Source organism: Rousettus aegyptiacus, unplaced genomic scaffold, assembly GCF_014176215.1.
Source record: "Rousettus aegyptiacus isolate mRouAeg1 unplaced genomic scaffold, mRouAeg1.p scaffold_m13_p_6, whole genome shotgun sequence".
NCBI lineage: Eukaryota > Metazoa > Chordata > Mammalia > Chiroptera > Pteropodidae > Rousettus > Rousettus aegyptiacus.
Window position 1 is genome coordinate 43,069,648 of NW_023416309.1, and position 16,509 is coordinate 43,086,156.

At 39.2% G+C, this 16,509-nt stretch overlaps 1 protein-coding gene across 3 annotated transcripts in view; it reads left to right on the plus strand.

The window, feature by feature from the left end:
• The window catches only part of SORCS3 (sortilin related VPS10 domain containing receptor 3), a 513,788-nt gene that overhangs the window by 487,569 nt on the left and 9,710 nt on the right, over positions 1 to 16,509 (plus strand). For all 3 annotated transcript variants that reach the window (XM_016144038.2, XM_036222121.1, XM_036222120.1), the window contains exons 20-23: positions 1,891 to 2,024; positions 9,624 to 9,747; positions 11,134 to 11,246; positions 15,137 to 15,268. In XM_016144038.2, the coding sequence (XP_015999524.2) occupies positions 1,891 to 2,024; positions 9,624 to 9,747; positions 11,134 to 11,246; positions 15,137 to 15,268 (503 nt within the window). The remainder of the gene's footprint in view (positions 1 to 1,890; positions 2,025 to 9,623; positions 9,748 to 11,133; positions 11,247 to 15,136; positions 15,269 to 16,509) is intronic.

A 16,509-nucleotide genomic window follows, 5' to 3' on the forward strand; every position in this document is an offset into this window, starting at 1 on the left:
GATAAATCAGACTAACTCCTAAAATGAGTCCATAAAACAGTGAAAGTAGCCAGTGTTTTCCCAAACTTTTTTTTTTTTTTTTAACTCTCACCAATGATGGGACCAAACAAAATTAATTGAACAGACTTCCTTATTGAAAATAATTAAGCTCTAGCCAAATTATTTTCTGGAAGCAATCTTGAGGTGCCATATGTCTGGGGTTGGGTCAGAGAGCTGTAGTCAGAGAGTAATTTCAGGCAGGAGATACACAAATTCTTAAGACTCATCGACTGTTCAGAAAAGTACAACCTGGACAGTGGCCAGCAGGCCCGGTTTGTGTCCTCACCCAAACATCAGTCTGTGTCCAAACAACTTCTCCCTTGATATAAATTTCCCTACAACACAGACTATGCCCTGTGAGAACCAGAAGAATGCCTACTGTCCTTAGGGGGAAGATTGCCAGTGACACCAGAAACAGTGATGTTATCAGGTGATGGTGGTGGGGGTAGGAATAGCGCCAACCCATAACTAAGTGTGTGGTGCTTTTAACAGCCACACTTCACTTTCATGTTCTTATTTTTATTAGAAAGACAGGGCACGTGCTGTCCATTATGCTTAGGACAGGGTAAGTCTGTTCAGGGTTGAGGCTCTGTAAGATCGAATTAAAAATCATATAGCTCAATTTGAATCAAAACAGAAACGAGAAGCAACCATCTGTTTTCATTTCATTTCTTCAGTTTAAACTGAGCTGTCTTCAAAACGACCAAGGATGTAAATAGCAAAGGCTGGGTGTCCCATCTATGTGAAGAACTCAAGACCCCCAGACTAAAGAGATGCCCTTGCTTCAGTGTGACCTTTAGTCGTTTTCACTCATTAAACTATCACGGGGAAACTAGGAAAATGTGCTCTTAGTGTGAACAGATAATTAGAAAATTTTAATTGGATTGGATTAAGTAGGAATGATATAAGGAAAGGAAAGGAGGAAGAAGGAAGAAAAGAAGGAAAAGAGAGAAAATGTAAAGGAATGGAGGAAGGGAAGAAAGAGGAAGGAAGGAAGGATTAAAAGAAAGGAAGAAAATCCCAGAGAGTTAAAAATAACATGTCTACCCCACAAACGCAACCCCGACTTATTAACATTTTCCATTAGTATTTTCCTCTTCTCATTTTATTTTTAAAAATTAATTAAGTTAAAATTTTTACTCACTATGCATAGAGTGTGTTCCTATATGTTCTCTTGCTACTTTAGAATTTAATGCTGTTTATATCAGTTTTCTGAAGAAAAAAAAAAGGAATATTTGCTTATCTTTTTACAAACAGCTTTTTTATTATTTGGGAATCTGGCATTTGTTTCTCAGTGGAGAGAGATGTGCTTTTCCTTTTTTATAAAACAGCCTTGCCAGCTCCTGAATGGCACCCACGGAGTATTGCCGTGACAGGCACAATGGCCAGTGGTTGAAGAGGATGGAACCAATTAACAATTGAGAATAATGGAAGAGCTCTCCATACAATGCATTGACCCCAAGTCACTATACAGGCTAGTTGTCAGAAATGAAAGAGACTGCTATTTATTCTTCTATTTATTGGCTAAGTGTCTAGAAAACTAGCTTTGCCCTTGAATTGGAGTTTCATAAGCATTTGTGGTTTGGCTCACCGGATGTGAATTAAGTTTAAATGTCACTCAAACAATCTGAAGCCCAATTTGATTTTCCTATTAACATGGTACTTCATTTCAAGTACACACACACACACACACACACACACACACACACCTTAACATTGATGAATTTATAATCCTTGTTTTATTATACGTGAAGGTAATAGGGGTTAAGATTAAGAATCTGGGGGTGTGATAAAGTTTAATTGTTTATTCCAGAAACTTAAACACTGACATTGTTTTCCTTGGTTCTGTAGGTCCTGTGGAGCATGTTCATCTCCGAGTTCCATTTGTTGCCATAAGAAATAAGGAGGTCAACATCAGTGCAGTCGTGTGGCCCAGTCAGTTGGGGACCCTTACCTATTTCTGGTGGTTCGGCAACAGCACAAAGGTTTGGCCCTTTCTGCTTGTTGCGTTATTCGATCCATACTGAATGCTCCTAGGCTCCAGCTTGTGTTGATGTTGGGGACACTGAGGGTGTAGGCGAGAGGATATACTTAATGAAGCTATGAATCCACATAATTGAATACAACATACCTCCCTACACTATGTTCATTTTTATAATGAATATTCAAATAGTTCTAAGGAAGAAAGAGTACTTTGAGAAACCACACAAATCTGGTTGTTCTTGCTCCTATGATCAATATTTTTAAAACTTCCTTTGCTCCATCTGTTTTAATCCTGGCCTTTCCACTCACTAGCTAAATAATATCAAGAAAGTCACTTAGTATCTCTGAAATTAAATAATCCCATCTGAAAAATGTGAATTGACATATAAATGTAAGCTGTGAAAATCTAATGGGACAATGCATGTAAAGAATACCTTTTGAAACCTAGTAGGTGTTCTACGAAGGCCAGAGTTTATTCAGGCATGACACTGATTTTGTCAAGTCTCAAAGAAAGGAACAAAAGGGACAAAATCTGGACTTGGCAGATAGTCCCTGCTCCCAGCCCCTAGTGATGTGACACTGTGTCAAAAATGACCATACTTGTATAATAGAAACTGAAGGCAGTTAAGCTGAGGGTCCCTGAATTTGGGGGCTTAATGTTCTTCTCGGTTTCTCTTTTTATCTTTGCATTTTCCTTGGTCATTCTTGATGTGATTGGTATTGCTCATCTTAGAGAGACCTTTAATTTTTTAAATAATTTAAGAAGGCTATCTATCAGCCTTGGAAATACTGAATACCTAAGTATGGAGTAATAAATATTCAGTTACTGGTATAGTACTTGCTTTAAAACATGAATGGAACAATGCTGGTTTTGTTTGCTTATTTTAAGAACACAAAAGAGAATTTCAGCCCTTGTATGATAAGAGTGGGAGATCCTTCATCGCTGCTCTTTTTCAGGGAGATGGCTTGGTGTGGTGGAGAAAATATGGGCCTAGAAGTCAGGGAGGCACAGGTTAGGTTTCCAGCACTGTTACAAGCTGGCCGTGGGAGCTCAAGCAAGATATTTAACCTAAAATTGAGTTCACTGAACTGCAGACTGAAAAGAATATATCATCTTGATAGTGAAAACTAAGTAAGATGATATGCATTTTCCCGGCACATACTAGGTACTCACAAAAATGGATAATTTTAATTTTGTCCTAAAAACTGGGAGTTAGGATGGATTGAGAAAAGATAAACTAGATTCACGGGCCCTTTTCTGTTTGAATCATCCATGCTATAAGCTTTCAGATCCACTTCTTGGCATAGGCTACTGATGCTTGTGCTTTTCTGGGATTATTACTCATCATGGTAATGGATAGGGAGGTTATTAATAAGATCCCCATTTGGTATATTAAAGAAGTGAAGCTCCCTGTGTGAGGTGAGCACCCCTGGGTCAAACAGCTGGTTAATTGTGGAGTCAGACCTGAAACCCTGGTCTCCTGACTCCCACCTATCATGTACCACCCTCTATCCCCAGGATGCTTCAGCTGCATCACCCTTGTCACCTACACCTTACAGATCCTAAAATCCCGTTTGAAACACCAACAGACATACATGGTGAAGGAAAAAGAGAAACTCATTTGGGGGGAGAAAGTGAGAAAGAGAAGGATTTTAAGTCCATTTCTCCTCTGACAATGTGAGGTTTTGACTGTTAGTGGTCACTTACCGATAACCTTACTGAGAAACTATTGTGTGCAAGGCAAGGGCAGCTTTTGGCCATTATCAACACAGGGACTTACTCAGCATCCAGCAAGGAGCTGAAGACACGGTGTTTCTCTACAGCACCATTCTTCCTTTATTTATTTATTTTTTAGTGCTGATCCTAAGACCTGAAATATCAGACAGTGTCTAATAAATATTCGGTAAATAGACTGAAAAGTGGATAAAACGATTGGGGAGTCTAACTTTTATTTCTCTGCTGATTCCCTATGTTAGCTTGAACAGATCACCTGATTCGAGTTTCAGTGTTCTTTTCTCTAAGTGAGGATACTAATATCTAATCTGTGAACGTCAAGTTATTATTTGAAATATCTATCTAGCTATCTAATCTATATTATGTCATATTATGAGAGAGACATTTTAAAATTACAGAATGGCATATGGTTTTATTTTTTTTTAATTGATAGTGACCTGAGATATTCCTTTGGTTAGGAATTTTTCATCTATAAACTTGAGCATAAAGTGCTACACAAACATCCAGGTCTCAAAGGTCTTACTAGTTGGTTTTTCTTCTCAAAGAACCAAGAGAATGATCATACATGAGAGCCATTAGAATAAAGTGGTTTTGAAATAAGACAAACCTGGGTTGGGGTTGAAACTCAAATTCTTGGCTGTATGTCTTCAGTTAAATAATCTAATTTCTCTGGGCCTCAGTTTTGTTAATTGCAACATCATAGTAATAGCAGAAAATAACTATAATATCGCTTTGAAGGTTAAGTAAAGAAATGTATGTAAAGCTCTTAGAAACATGTATCAGTGACAAATCTGACTTAGTTCCATGGCTTTTCCTCTCACCTCCAAGAGTGGTTGCTTGGTCCATTTGAAAGAAATACATTTTTAGTGCTTTTTCCTAGCACCAGGCTATAAATACGTTGAGGTGGCCGCGACACCCAATACTGGCCCAGTGAGGACCATGTTTGACTGGCAAATGAATCAGTCTCTTTCGGTGTTAGCATTATCTGATTTTAGAGTTATTTAGTTCCCTTTGATTGGCAAACTGATCTGTAAAAGGAGCTGATACTAATTTTATGCATTTATTCCTAGTACTGCTTGTACAAGTCTCTTCATACACATTACTTTATTTATTCATCAGAACATCACTGATAAAGGAGAAATCTCATTTTAAAGAGAAAATAGGCTAATACCCTTAGAAGGTAGTGTTTTGTGGATGTGTATGCATGTACGTGTGTGTGTACGTGTGTGTATGTGTGTTGTAACTAGATGACGTAGATGGTTTTACCTAAGCTGTTGAATTAAGTCAATCTCTCAGTAAGGATTAATTAATATCCCCCTAAATATCCAGCCCTCTGCTTGGTCCCCTTATAAATAAAAGAGCCTACACAACATTACTCCTACCTTCAAGGAAATTACATTCCATATAGAAGGCAAGATGAACGCACATGTGATGATTGGTATGCAAGTGTGGTGTGTAAGTAAGTAGAAGAAAGCAAGCATCCCTGAAATCCAAATATAGGTTCATATACCTACATACCTATCAGCAGAAGATATGAATTGCATCAGTAGCTCCATGAATCTTTTTCAAGAGCCTCTATTTTGTGCTAGATATTGTGAGGAATACAAAGCAGTATAAATTCCAATTGTTGCCTTCAAGATATATAATCTATTTGGGAATATGAAGATAACATCCAAGAAAAGATATTATAAGGTAATAGATACTGTAAGGTACTACGCTAAGGAATATAATATTACTGGCCCAGGCCAGCAGCCTAGGGGATGATGGATGCAAACATTATTAGTCATGGAATGAGCCCTGTATGAAGCTGGTCCCAGGCCGACATTGAATGAGCAATAGAATTGAGGCAGAGAGGAGGGAAAGGGATTTGTGTGTAAATGTAAATGTAAGGCTTTGGGCATGGTAGTGTTCTGCGTAGACCAATGCACACAAACCAAGGGTTTCATGTAAGCGGAAACTGGAGGAAAAAAATGAAAGATGAGGAGGATAGATGACAGGTGGCTTTGAATGACATAAATAGATGCTTTTTATTTTATCACAGAAACTCAGATTTAGGATAGAATGATGGACAATAGAACCGGATTCATGGACAGTGATATTTTAGACACTGAGATACTTGTGATGAGCTTTTGGATTGTGTGAGTGTGTGTGGACTTTTTTTCCTGACTGAAAAGTTTCGTGTTAATCACAGTCATGGATTATTTTGCTTTATTTCTTTTTATTCTTTGTGTGCATTTTAGAGCTTGTACATAGTTCTAATCATAGCTTATCCAAATTATATATTCTGCCTTTTCTACTTTATATGATAAGCACTTTTCACACATCACTATATAATCTGCTGAAGGTTTTAAGTAAGGCAAGCATATTGATTGTATAGTCTAATTTTGGAATGGCAGTTTTCATCAAGTTATATTAAATTGTGCAGATTTTCTAATATTCAATATTACCTTGACTTATTGTGTCTGGCAAACTGGTGTAGGCTGGACCCAAAGATGTCCCCAAAGTTCCCCGTTCCATTGGTCAAGTGAAAATCTCACAACTACATAGTCACTCAGAGCTTTGCCAATTTCTTTCTAAACTCAGTGGGTTATCCATGACCTGTTATACATGAGGGATTCTCTTTGGGAAATATCGTAATCCACTGCCGAAGCAGGGCAGGAGGTAGTATTCTAAGAAGCCTCGCCGTGGGCTGGCCCCGCAGCTCGGACAAAACACAGACAAAGAAGTCAATTGGCCGCCTGTTGGATTTGTAGGGTTCTGAAAGACCAGTATGCTGGTATTAGCAGAAGTCTGGCTTAATAAATGTGTCTACTTGCCTAAAAGATTTCATAAATGAACCTTCAAATGCTTGATGTAATTTAGCATTGTGCACTAGATATCAGTGGCTAACAAAGAACTTGAGGATTCTGTTGAATTTTCCAGCTCTGCAAGGAAGTCATGTGATGTCAACCATGATACCATAACACCTGATGAAAAATAAAAAGCGATTTGTAAAACAAAATTAGCTTCTGCCATTTTCCCAGCACAGAAGCTGAGGGCCGTCACCAAAATGGAAGGGCAATGTCATAAAGTCATGCTCAGAGAGAGTAATTCATGGAATCAAGACAAATAGAAACACACAGATTATTCCTTTTTTGTTTTGTTTCTTTCCCAGAATTTATTCTTAAAAATACTAAACATACACTAATTTTACAGTGAACATCCTTATACTCACTAGCTAATAGTGGGTATAAGCCTACCATTAACATTTACTATGCTTGTTTTATCACCTATCTATCTATCTGTCCATCTTTCTCTCCATCCATCAATCAATATCAATTTTTTGTTCCATTTCAAAGTAAATTTCAGACATTTATATATACTTTGTCTTGAATACTTTGGCTTGCAAATTATTAACAAAAATTCAATATTTGTTTATACTTCCCCCTCCATGGGGCTATAAAATGAATCAATAGTAAAATGCATGAATTTGAAGTGTGCACTTCCTGAGTTCTGACAAAAGCATATACCTGTACCGCAAACTTCTATCAAGATATGTAGTATTACTATCACTCCTGGAAGTTCTCTCATGCTCCATCTCAGTCAATTCCCACCCCAATCCCCACAACCAACCACTATTTTTCTCATCATAGATTCGATTTGCCTGTTCTAGAACTTCATATAAATGCAATCATACCATCTGCATTCTTTTATGTAAGGCTTCTTTCACTCCTTATGGTTTAGGGATGCATATATACTGTTATATATATATCAGTATTTGTTCTTTTATGTTCACTGTATGAATACACTATGATGTTTTAATTCATTTTCCTATTGAATTCTCCTAAGCCCTTTTCAGTTTGGGGTAGTTATAAACATACTGCTATGAATATTTTGCTTGTCTGTTCGTGGACATATATTTTCTTTTATCTTGACTAAATTTCTAGGATTGAGATTGCTAAGACATGAAATGTAAAATGACACAACTACTTTAGAAATAATTATTGCGATTTCTTGTAAAACTAAACTTTTTCTAAGGTAACGAAGCAGTTGAAGGTTTTCTGAAAGATAAGACCTTAATGGTTTGACTAGTAGGAACCAGAAAGTATGTCTGAAGCTGGTCATCCGTCCTATGTATTGAGCTGAATGAGTCCTCACAGCTCCTGTAGCCCAAACCCTTCATTTAATAGATAAAACACCAAGGCCCAGAATGGGAACAAACTGTGCTCAAGATCATTCATTAAAATAGTAACAGAGCCAGAGTTTGAAGTCTCTGTTTTCATGCAAGAGGTGGCAACATGTGACACACATGTTATTTTTTCCCTTATTCGATGAGCATAGCCAACATTGCTATGCCGAGACTAACTTGACTTTAGATTTCTTCTCAACTCAAGGCACTAAACAGCCACTATCGGAGTTGGAGTGCATCACAGCGCCTACTCGTACATCATTTGTCGTTTAATTAATAAGGCACATTCTCACATTCTTGTATGTATCACCACAGAGCCATAAGTATGGGGAAGAATGCCTGAATTCTGGGGTTTATCCTCAGTTAAGGAAAAGAGTATATCTCTTTCCATATTCAACCTCTTTCATTTAGCAAACAGAGAAGAAGGGGTGTCAGAAGCTTAGGGCAATATCTCTAATCCTGCCAAATTCCAGCCATCGGCCTGGTCATAAAATAGAGCTATAGAATTTTAAAGCAGAAGAAATCAAATTATTACTTCAAAGGCCTAGGTGAAAATTCTGAGCTAGAAAAGAAGCCAAGTCTTGCAGCAAGGAAGCTGTCTGAAGACTGCATCGCTGAGCCTCTGCGAGGTTCTGGCCCCCACTCCAAGGCCATGTTCAGTTAAGATACACAGGATTGTTGTGTGAGCACAGGCCAACAACCACCCTCTAAAAAGGGCAGCTCTCTGCATTCCCAACTGGCTACACAATCACCCTCTGTCCCATTGTTGTCTCGGACGCAGAGAGGAAAAGGAGTATGCTCCTCTGGGCTTGTGATATCTCTTTATGTGCTGCCTTAGAGAAGCCTGCTACTATTATGTCTTACCTTGCAAACACCAGGGAGCCTGAAAGGGCACGGGCCTCAAGATGACCACTGAATAGTAACTCTTCGGTCTTGGGATCTTCATTTTCTTCTCTCCAATAAGCACCTGATTTTATCAAGATCCTCTTTCTCAAAGGAAAAAAGTTGTTATCTTTCTCTTTTTATCCTTAGTGAGTTCCTATCTGTTATGATAAGGAAAATCAACAGAAAAAGAAAAAGAAAGAAAAAATGATCACAGAAATGTATGTTTATGTTTTCCAACCTATTAATAATGTTAGAAATGGTTTGCAAGCACAGATATAATAAAGTAAAAAGGCAATAATATAGTCTTGCTTCCAACTTACATATATATTCTGCTGTATGTAAGACAGTTGTGCCAAGGATATGTGATACAGAAGTAAATAAATTGCAGTCACTTCTCTGAATGGTCATATAGTCCAGTGCAACACAGGATGAAAATTCAAGTGATACAAACTATTAGAGAAGGGAAATGATCTCCTATTTCCAGAGGCAACAGAAATAGTTTTCAAAAGTAGCTTCTACTTTGCCCTAGGAGAAGGAAGAGAATGACAAGCAAAATTCAGGGTGTCTAGTTATATCTTCATCTTATAGGATTAACATTTTACAGTGTTATTTCGAGTGTATTAATACTCTTCCTGGATACTGCATATAATCACAATTTTAGGAAGCGGTGTAATTTTCTTTTTTCTTTTTCAAGTTAGGATCCCTTGGTGATATGCAAATGTTATGCAGATTGATGACAGTCTGGGATTTGTGGGAAAGGAGAAAATCTCATATCCCACGGAGGATTAAATTGGCCTTTCCACTCTTTTTTAGCCCCTCATCACCTTGGACAGCAGCATTTCCTTCACATTCCTTGCAGAGGGAACCAATACCATCACGGTTCAGGTGGCCGCTGGAAATGCCCTTATCCAGGACACGAAAGATATCGCAGTTCATGGTAAGCTCTAAAAAATGTCCCGTGATGGCCCCTCCTGCCTGCCCAATCCCCTCTACCCACCTCAGTGGCAATTGCTGACTGCTTTGGAAATTCCCCAGGCCATGGGAAAATTATGTAGGTCCACGAGAGGTATCCACACCTTCTTCCTACCTTGTTCCTGAGCAGAGACTGGGCTTATAAGAGAAGCAGGGCACAGGCAGGCATATGTTTTCTGCGATATATCCGTATCACAACCTGATGGTCTCATTAGACAGAAACTTATCATAAGTTGAAGTAATACTAAGCTGGAAATAGAAGCATCTAGCTCTTATGTCCTGGTGAGGTACCAACAGCACACATACAGCACCTACTCTTTATAAGAATTGGGACCAATGATTTTAAAAGCTGGAGGAGTCATGGTCCCTGCCTTGGAAGAACTCGCAGTTCAGGTACTGAGATGAGCCACGCATAACCTATGTGTTTTCTTGGTTGGTGGAGCTTCTAACATCATTAGCTGCAAAGGCTGAATGTAAGGTTAAGAATGTAAGGCTAGAACAAGGCAGGAGAGTGGTAAATAGGGCCACTATCCTGATCTCAATCCTGGAGAATCATTCTTAGTTATTAAATTGGTTTTAAATGAAATTTGTGCTTTTACCACCATCCAGCACAATCTCCCCCAAACCCCTAGAAACAGCCACTGTACCAGGGGTTTTCTAGAAAGCTGTACTAAAGTCCCCTGACTCAGATCACATCTCTTCAGCCCTCCCCCTTCCCCACGTGAATGCCTTTTGCTACATCTCTGCAAACTTGATGCTCAGGCTCTCTCATAGAACACCTAGAAGATTTTTTTTTTAATTAAACATTTTTTATTGAAGTATAAATTTAATACAGAAAAGTACACATCATAAGTGTTTTAGCTTCATGATGAATTACCACAAAGTGAACAAAGCTGTGTACCCACCAAGCAGGTCCAGAAATTGAACATTACCTGCACCCTAGAGACAGACAGTTGCTAGCAGGGCAGATAAAGGAGCTGAGGGAGGGACAAAGGCTCCATTCTCATTAAGCCTAACTTATTAGTGCTTTATCACTGGCTCCTCATGATACCACCTACGGTAGCAAACATCTCCCTTTTCTGGAGTTTCATACTTTTATTTTAGGCAATGTTCTTTTACAAGAAGAAGGAATTAAGATCTTAGGCACTAACGAAAATGGTGGGAGCACAAATCTACTTCTGGTCATCAAATCCCAGTTTCTTTCAGAAGCCAAGGAACAGGCTGTGAAAAAGGAATTACAGCTGAGGCTACACAAAAGTGTGGATCTTTTCCCTAAAGCACAGTGGTTGTAGAGTCCCTTTGCCTATCACACCCTCTCTCAACCTCACTCACACATTCTCTCCTCCTGCAGAATACTTCCAGTCCCAGCTCTTATCATTCTCCCCTAATCTGGATTACCACAACCCCGACATTCCTGAATGGAGGCAAGATATTGGCAATGTCATCAAGCGTGCTCTGGTTAAAGTAAGTTGATTTCACCTTTGCTTAAATCTTTATGAATCAAGGGCCAGATGGTGTCCTCCAGATTATATTTTCATGGATTAAAACCATCATTCTACAGTTGGATAAGGATTATTTCTCTGTAAAAAGAGAGAGAAGAAAAACGGAAGGAGTGAAGGAAGGAAGAGGAGTTGGTGGTGGGGGGGGAGAGAGAGAGAAGAGAGAGTGAGAGAGAGAGAGAAAGAGAGAGAGAGAGAGACAAGACAGTGTTAGAGAATGGAGATTGTCCTCATCCTTATCCTAAATTTTTCTAAGACAGGAACTTAACACTTTTAATGAATGATGAGGACCACTCATTGAGCTTATACTAATATCATTCACTAGCTGGCTGTTTGCCTACCAAAGGGGTTTTCTTAACTAGGCACTCAGACTCCAAGACTACCTTTGGCCATATATGGCAATCAAGGCTCCTATGGGCCAGGAAACGGAGCATGTCAGCAAACTCTATAGAGTTAAGCCAAGGTCATATTAGCCTTAAAGAATATTTAAAGAAATTCCTTAATCCTTTGCTCAGAGCTAGGCTCTAGAATATAATGATGAATAAACATTATATCGGTCAATTGTTAATAGGTGACTTGTTCTATGATAGAGGCATGGTGAGCATCTCAAAAGAACATGGAGAGAAGTGTGCGTGACTCTAGGAAAGTGAAGGCTTAGCACATATATGTGATTCAATAAATACTTGTGAACTATTAAAATGGTCTTCAGAGAAGAATCTCGAACTCCGTTCTAGAGGATAAACAGTGGTTAACAGATGAAGGATCATGTCTTTCAAGTAGAATGAACAGCATGTGCACAGCCATGTACTACTGAAAGAGCACAGCATATTTGGGAAATGGCAGAGTGTAGCTGATCTTTAGAGTTTAAGAGCAAATGTGGCTAATGTTGAGCTAGGGCGGTTAGGTCGTTTGTGAAAGGTCTGAGAAACTAAAAGGCACTGGGAAGTGTGAGATGTGTTTGTTTTTATTTTAGTAAAAAAAACTTGACAATAACTTTATATTTCAGATACCCATTCTGGTGGCAATACAGAGTATGGGCTGCTGAGGTGGAAAGTGAATAGGGTGGGGGAGAGATTTCACAAAAAAATAACGAGCTAAAAAATGACTACAGTTAGCTAGACATAAAGGATGCTGGAATAGAAACACTCAAAGGCTACTCAGGAAGTTAAAGAATATAAGTGATGACTAATAAAATGTAGCGTGAGTGAGAGGGAGGGAGAAGCTTTCTAATTACAAGCATGAGTAAGAGGAGGACTTGTTATTATCAAGGTGTGGACTATGTCGGAGACATATACCAGGGGGACAATAACGGTTTGATCTTTTATGTGAGTTTGAAGCGCATGAGAAACGAGTGTGTGAAGATAACCAGGAGAATTGAAAGTATGGATTTGAAGATCAGGAAAAGGTTCCTGCTCGAGGTAGAGATTTGGGAGTTGAGGCTGTGGAGGTCCTGAGAACCCCCACACACACCCTGTGGGGAGAAAGCGGGACAGACATGAATGTCAACTCTTCCCAAGGCAAAAGAGAAAGATCCAGGGACAGATATTGAGATAGAGCTGACAGAAAGAAAGAAGACAAAGTAAAAGAGAATGGTATGAGCATTTCTGTGGGAAGTTGTCTAAATGAACTCCTTAAATCTTTTTACAAACAAATTGTTCATAGGAAGGGATGAAAATGAAGCTTCTCTTGGAAGTCTTGGACTGTGAAACATCCAAAATTATATCGTATTCTATATGATTGCATTTATTGAAAACATTTTAGCTTTTTAATTAATAATTTGATCATTATAATAATAATCCTAATAAATAATAATAATCAACCATGCCAATTGATGCCTGTGTCTTAAATCTCTTGAAGATGAATCACTCACATGTCCCTTTGGTAGAGATTAAGTGACTCTATACACATAGCTCCAAGGACCCTCCAAGGTCCCTAACTGACAGGTGTTCCTTGGGACAAAGGGTCGCAGCAATTACGGCACTCCCAGGCTCACCCAGTTCACTCCCTTGGGTAATTTTCTGCATGTTGCCCCTCAGCCTGGTCTCTGGAGACTTGCTCCCCCTGGCTGGTTAGGATAAGGGCATTTTGCCTCGTGCTCCTGGACACCAAGACTTCCAGCTACTCAGGGACATGCCTCCCGGCAGGATACTAAGCATCTGGCCAAGCCATCTCTGGTTCCAAGGGGACGCCTCTCTGCTTGATGGACATTTCAGGCTCTGACTGCTGCCTGTTCCTTCTCTGCAACTTGAAACTCATTCCTCGTTATCACATCTCCGAGATTAACTCCAACCTCTAAGCCTAGTTCAAAATAAGAATCGGAGTTGAGAAAGTGAGAAACAACAAGTCCCTCCACTTCTATTCAACTCAAAACTATTTGTTGAGTCTCTACTCCATCAGGCATTTTTTGAAAGAGTGAGGTTGCCACAAAGACTCCCGGGAATGTCTGGGCAAACATACGATAAGAACCTATCAGAGAAAAGACTGTACCAGATGGACATACTCTTCTGTCACAGTGGACATAATCTAAGTTCCCAAAGGTGGTATTCTGGAAGGCCTTGGGGTGAGAGGCTGATGTGAAGGAGGCCACTAAAGGCAGAGAGAGTCGGGGGAGGAGCGGGGTATTCCTGACAAATCGAAAACTTCCTGGAGGAGGGAGATGATTTTGGCCAAATCGAAAACTACATTATCATATTCGAATTGGCGAAAGAGGTATTGTTCTGGATAAAAGACCTCAGGAGACACACAGGAAAGAACAGACATCCCCTTTTAGAGAGAAACTCAGAGTTTTGTTTTCCTCAGGAATTTGCCTTCAGATAGAAGCTTACTTATAAGTTTTTAATCAAAAAGCAATACTGTCCTTTTAGTAAACACTCAAGAATAGAAAAATGAACTTACAATCTCAGCATCTTAACATAATTTTTAGTGTTTTGCTTTTTTCCTTCTACACATTTTTATTTTTATAGAGTTGTAACCAAAGAAGTGTAAGGAAATAGATCAGAATACAGCTATCATAAGTACATTTTCATTGTGGCTTACTGTACTAATTATCATCTTAATAGTAATTAACATCTTAATTAACATTCTATTGAATGGATGGTATCGTTATTTACTTAATGTTTCTAAATATTTGTGTTTTTACCACCTATTTGCTATTATAAATGAAGTTACAAGTATTTCTTCCTGAATATACTTTTTCCCTATATTTTGGATCATTTCTTTGGGACAAACACTCCAAGTTACAGTTACTAAATGAAAGGTTTGAATATTTTTATGGCCTTAAAGCGAGTCTTTGGAAAAACAAATTGGCAATATGTATCAATTTTTAGTGCTGTCATCAGCAAATGAAGGGACCTCTTAATTGAAGCCTCACCAATATCAGCTATTTTAAGTTAATAAAAAAAATCCTGCTTTAGTAAGTGAAAACAAGTGCTGCTTTGCTTTCTTTAATTTGCATTTTCTCATGTTTGTTTATAACTCCTTAATCCTCGTTTGCGGCCAGTCTGTTCATGTTTTACCCAGAAGCTCTCTCCGTCCAAGTGCAGAAAAATAGAAAACAATGGGAGGAGTTTTTGCAAATGTTCCCAGCAAACAATAATTTGAAAATCATTTGTTATAATATTTTAGTTTCAGTAAAAATGTATATAAAAAAGCAGAGGACATAGTGAAACTGGTAATTCTTTACCTAGCAGTTCTAGGGGACAGCGGAAAGAAAGCCTGGATATATCTTCGAAATTGTGCTTAAAATGCTGCATTTATAAAACGTATAGAAGCCTGTGTATATTCTGCTCCTTGTTGTTGACTAAGGGAAGCCTGGCTCCTCTAGAACCTCACTGTTCAGTCAAAACATCTTTGCAGGTAACCAGTGTCCCTGAAGACCAGATTCTGGTTGCTGTGTTCCCAGGCCTCCCAACTTCAGCAGAGCTTTTTATCCTCCCCCCGAAGAATTTGACAGAGAGGAGGAAAGGCAATGAAGGGGACCTGGAACAAGTAAGTGAAAGAAAACTTGGCTAGAAGATTTGCCTGCTCCTTACATTCTAAGGGGACCTGAAGTTAATTTCAGCCAAAAAGGGGGACATGCTTTCTCCCGTTGGCCCATCATCAGCCTGTCACTATTTGTCTAGCGGCCGGGCTTTGAAGAGCAATCAGCTTTACTCAGAATAACATGAATGCACATAGACTGGAGCATGCGGCCACACTGGAAGGAAAAGTGCCCCTGGCATCTTTCATTCCAACTGTTGGCATTCCTGCAACATGCTCACTTCTTCCACCCAATGACTGATCCCCAGGGAGAGAGGCGGAGTGCCTCATCCTGCTTTGACTAAGGAAGTAGCATTTCCAAACGGGATTGTAATTTACTGTCCTTACCAAATGTTCATGAAGTTCCTGTGATCTGCACAGTATCCGGGAAGTAAAGGAGATGGCCATTCCTGTGGTTCTCCCTCTGTCACTCTCTGCTCCTCCTGGGGTCTTAGTGACTGCTCTATGCTTTCAATCTTCTTTCCCATGATGCTAAGTCAGAAGTAGAAATAAGTGAGAATGAGGCTGCTAAAAATCGACATGAATCAAGCACATTTGCTCCCATACGATGTAATCATTATGTAGACATCTCCTGTGTCCCTCTGCTACTCACCTGGCCATCAGCACATGCCCACGTCCATCCTCAGTCCTCCGCAAGCAGCATAGGTGTCATCACAGTCAGTTTCTTTGGAAAATGAAAAGGATCCTTGCATTACAGGGTCGCATATTGAAGTTGGCCAAAAATAAATTCAGCTTCCTGATGCATACATCCCTTTTACAAGACCCCTTTATTCTGAAATAGCAAGTGGCATGTGTAGACTATATTTGGAAGCTACAAATATCCATCCATTTAGATAAATAGGTAATTACGGTAATGAATAGCAGCTGTGATGTTAAAGCATGTACGGCGAGATAAGAGTTAGGGACAACAGCCTAAGTCTGCCTCTGCTTTCATGTGGGAATTACGGAGTGATTAAATCGATGTTATGTGTTCTGAGACTTGCTGGGGAAAAGTAAAGAGGAAAAATTATCCCGTAAAAAGGAGGTAGCTTCTGCTTTGATGTTTGCCTCCCATTGTCTCTAAGAGAGAGAAAAAATGCAGAGGAGCGGGCTGGGGTATACGTGTCTGCTTTAATCCTAGAAGGAGCCTCTCTACTCTCTACCCTGTGTGTATTACTTGATAAGATTAAAGAACTAATGATAAGTTGACT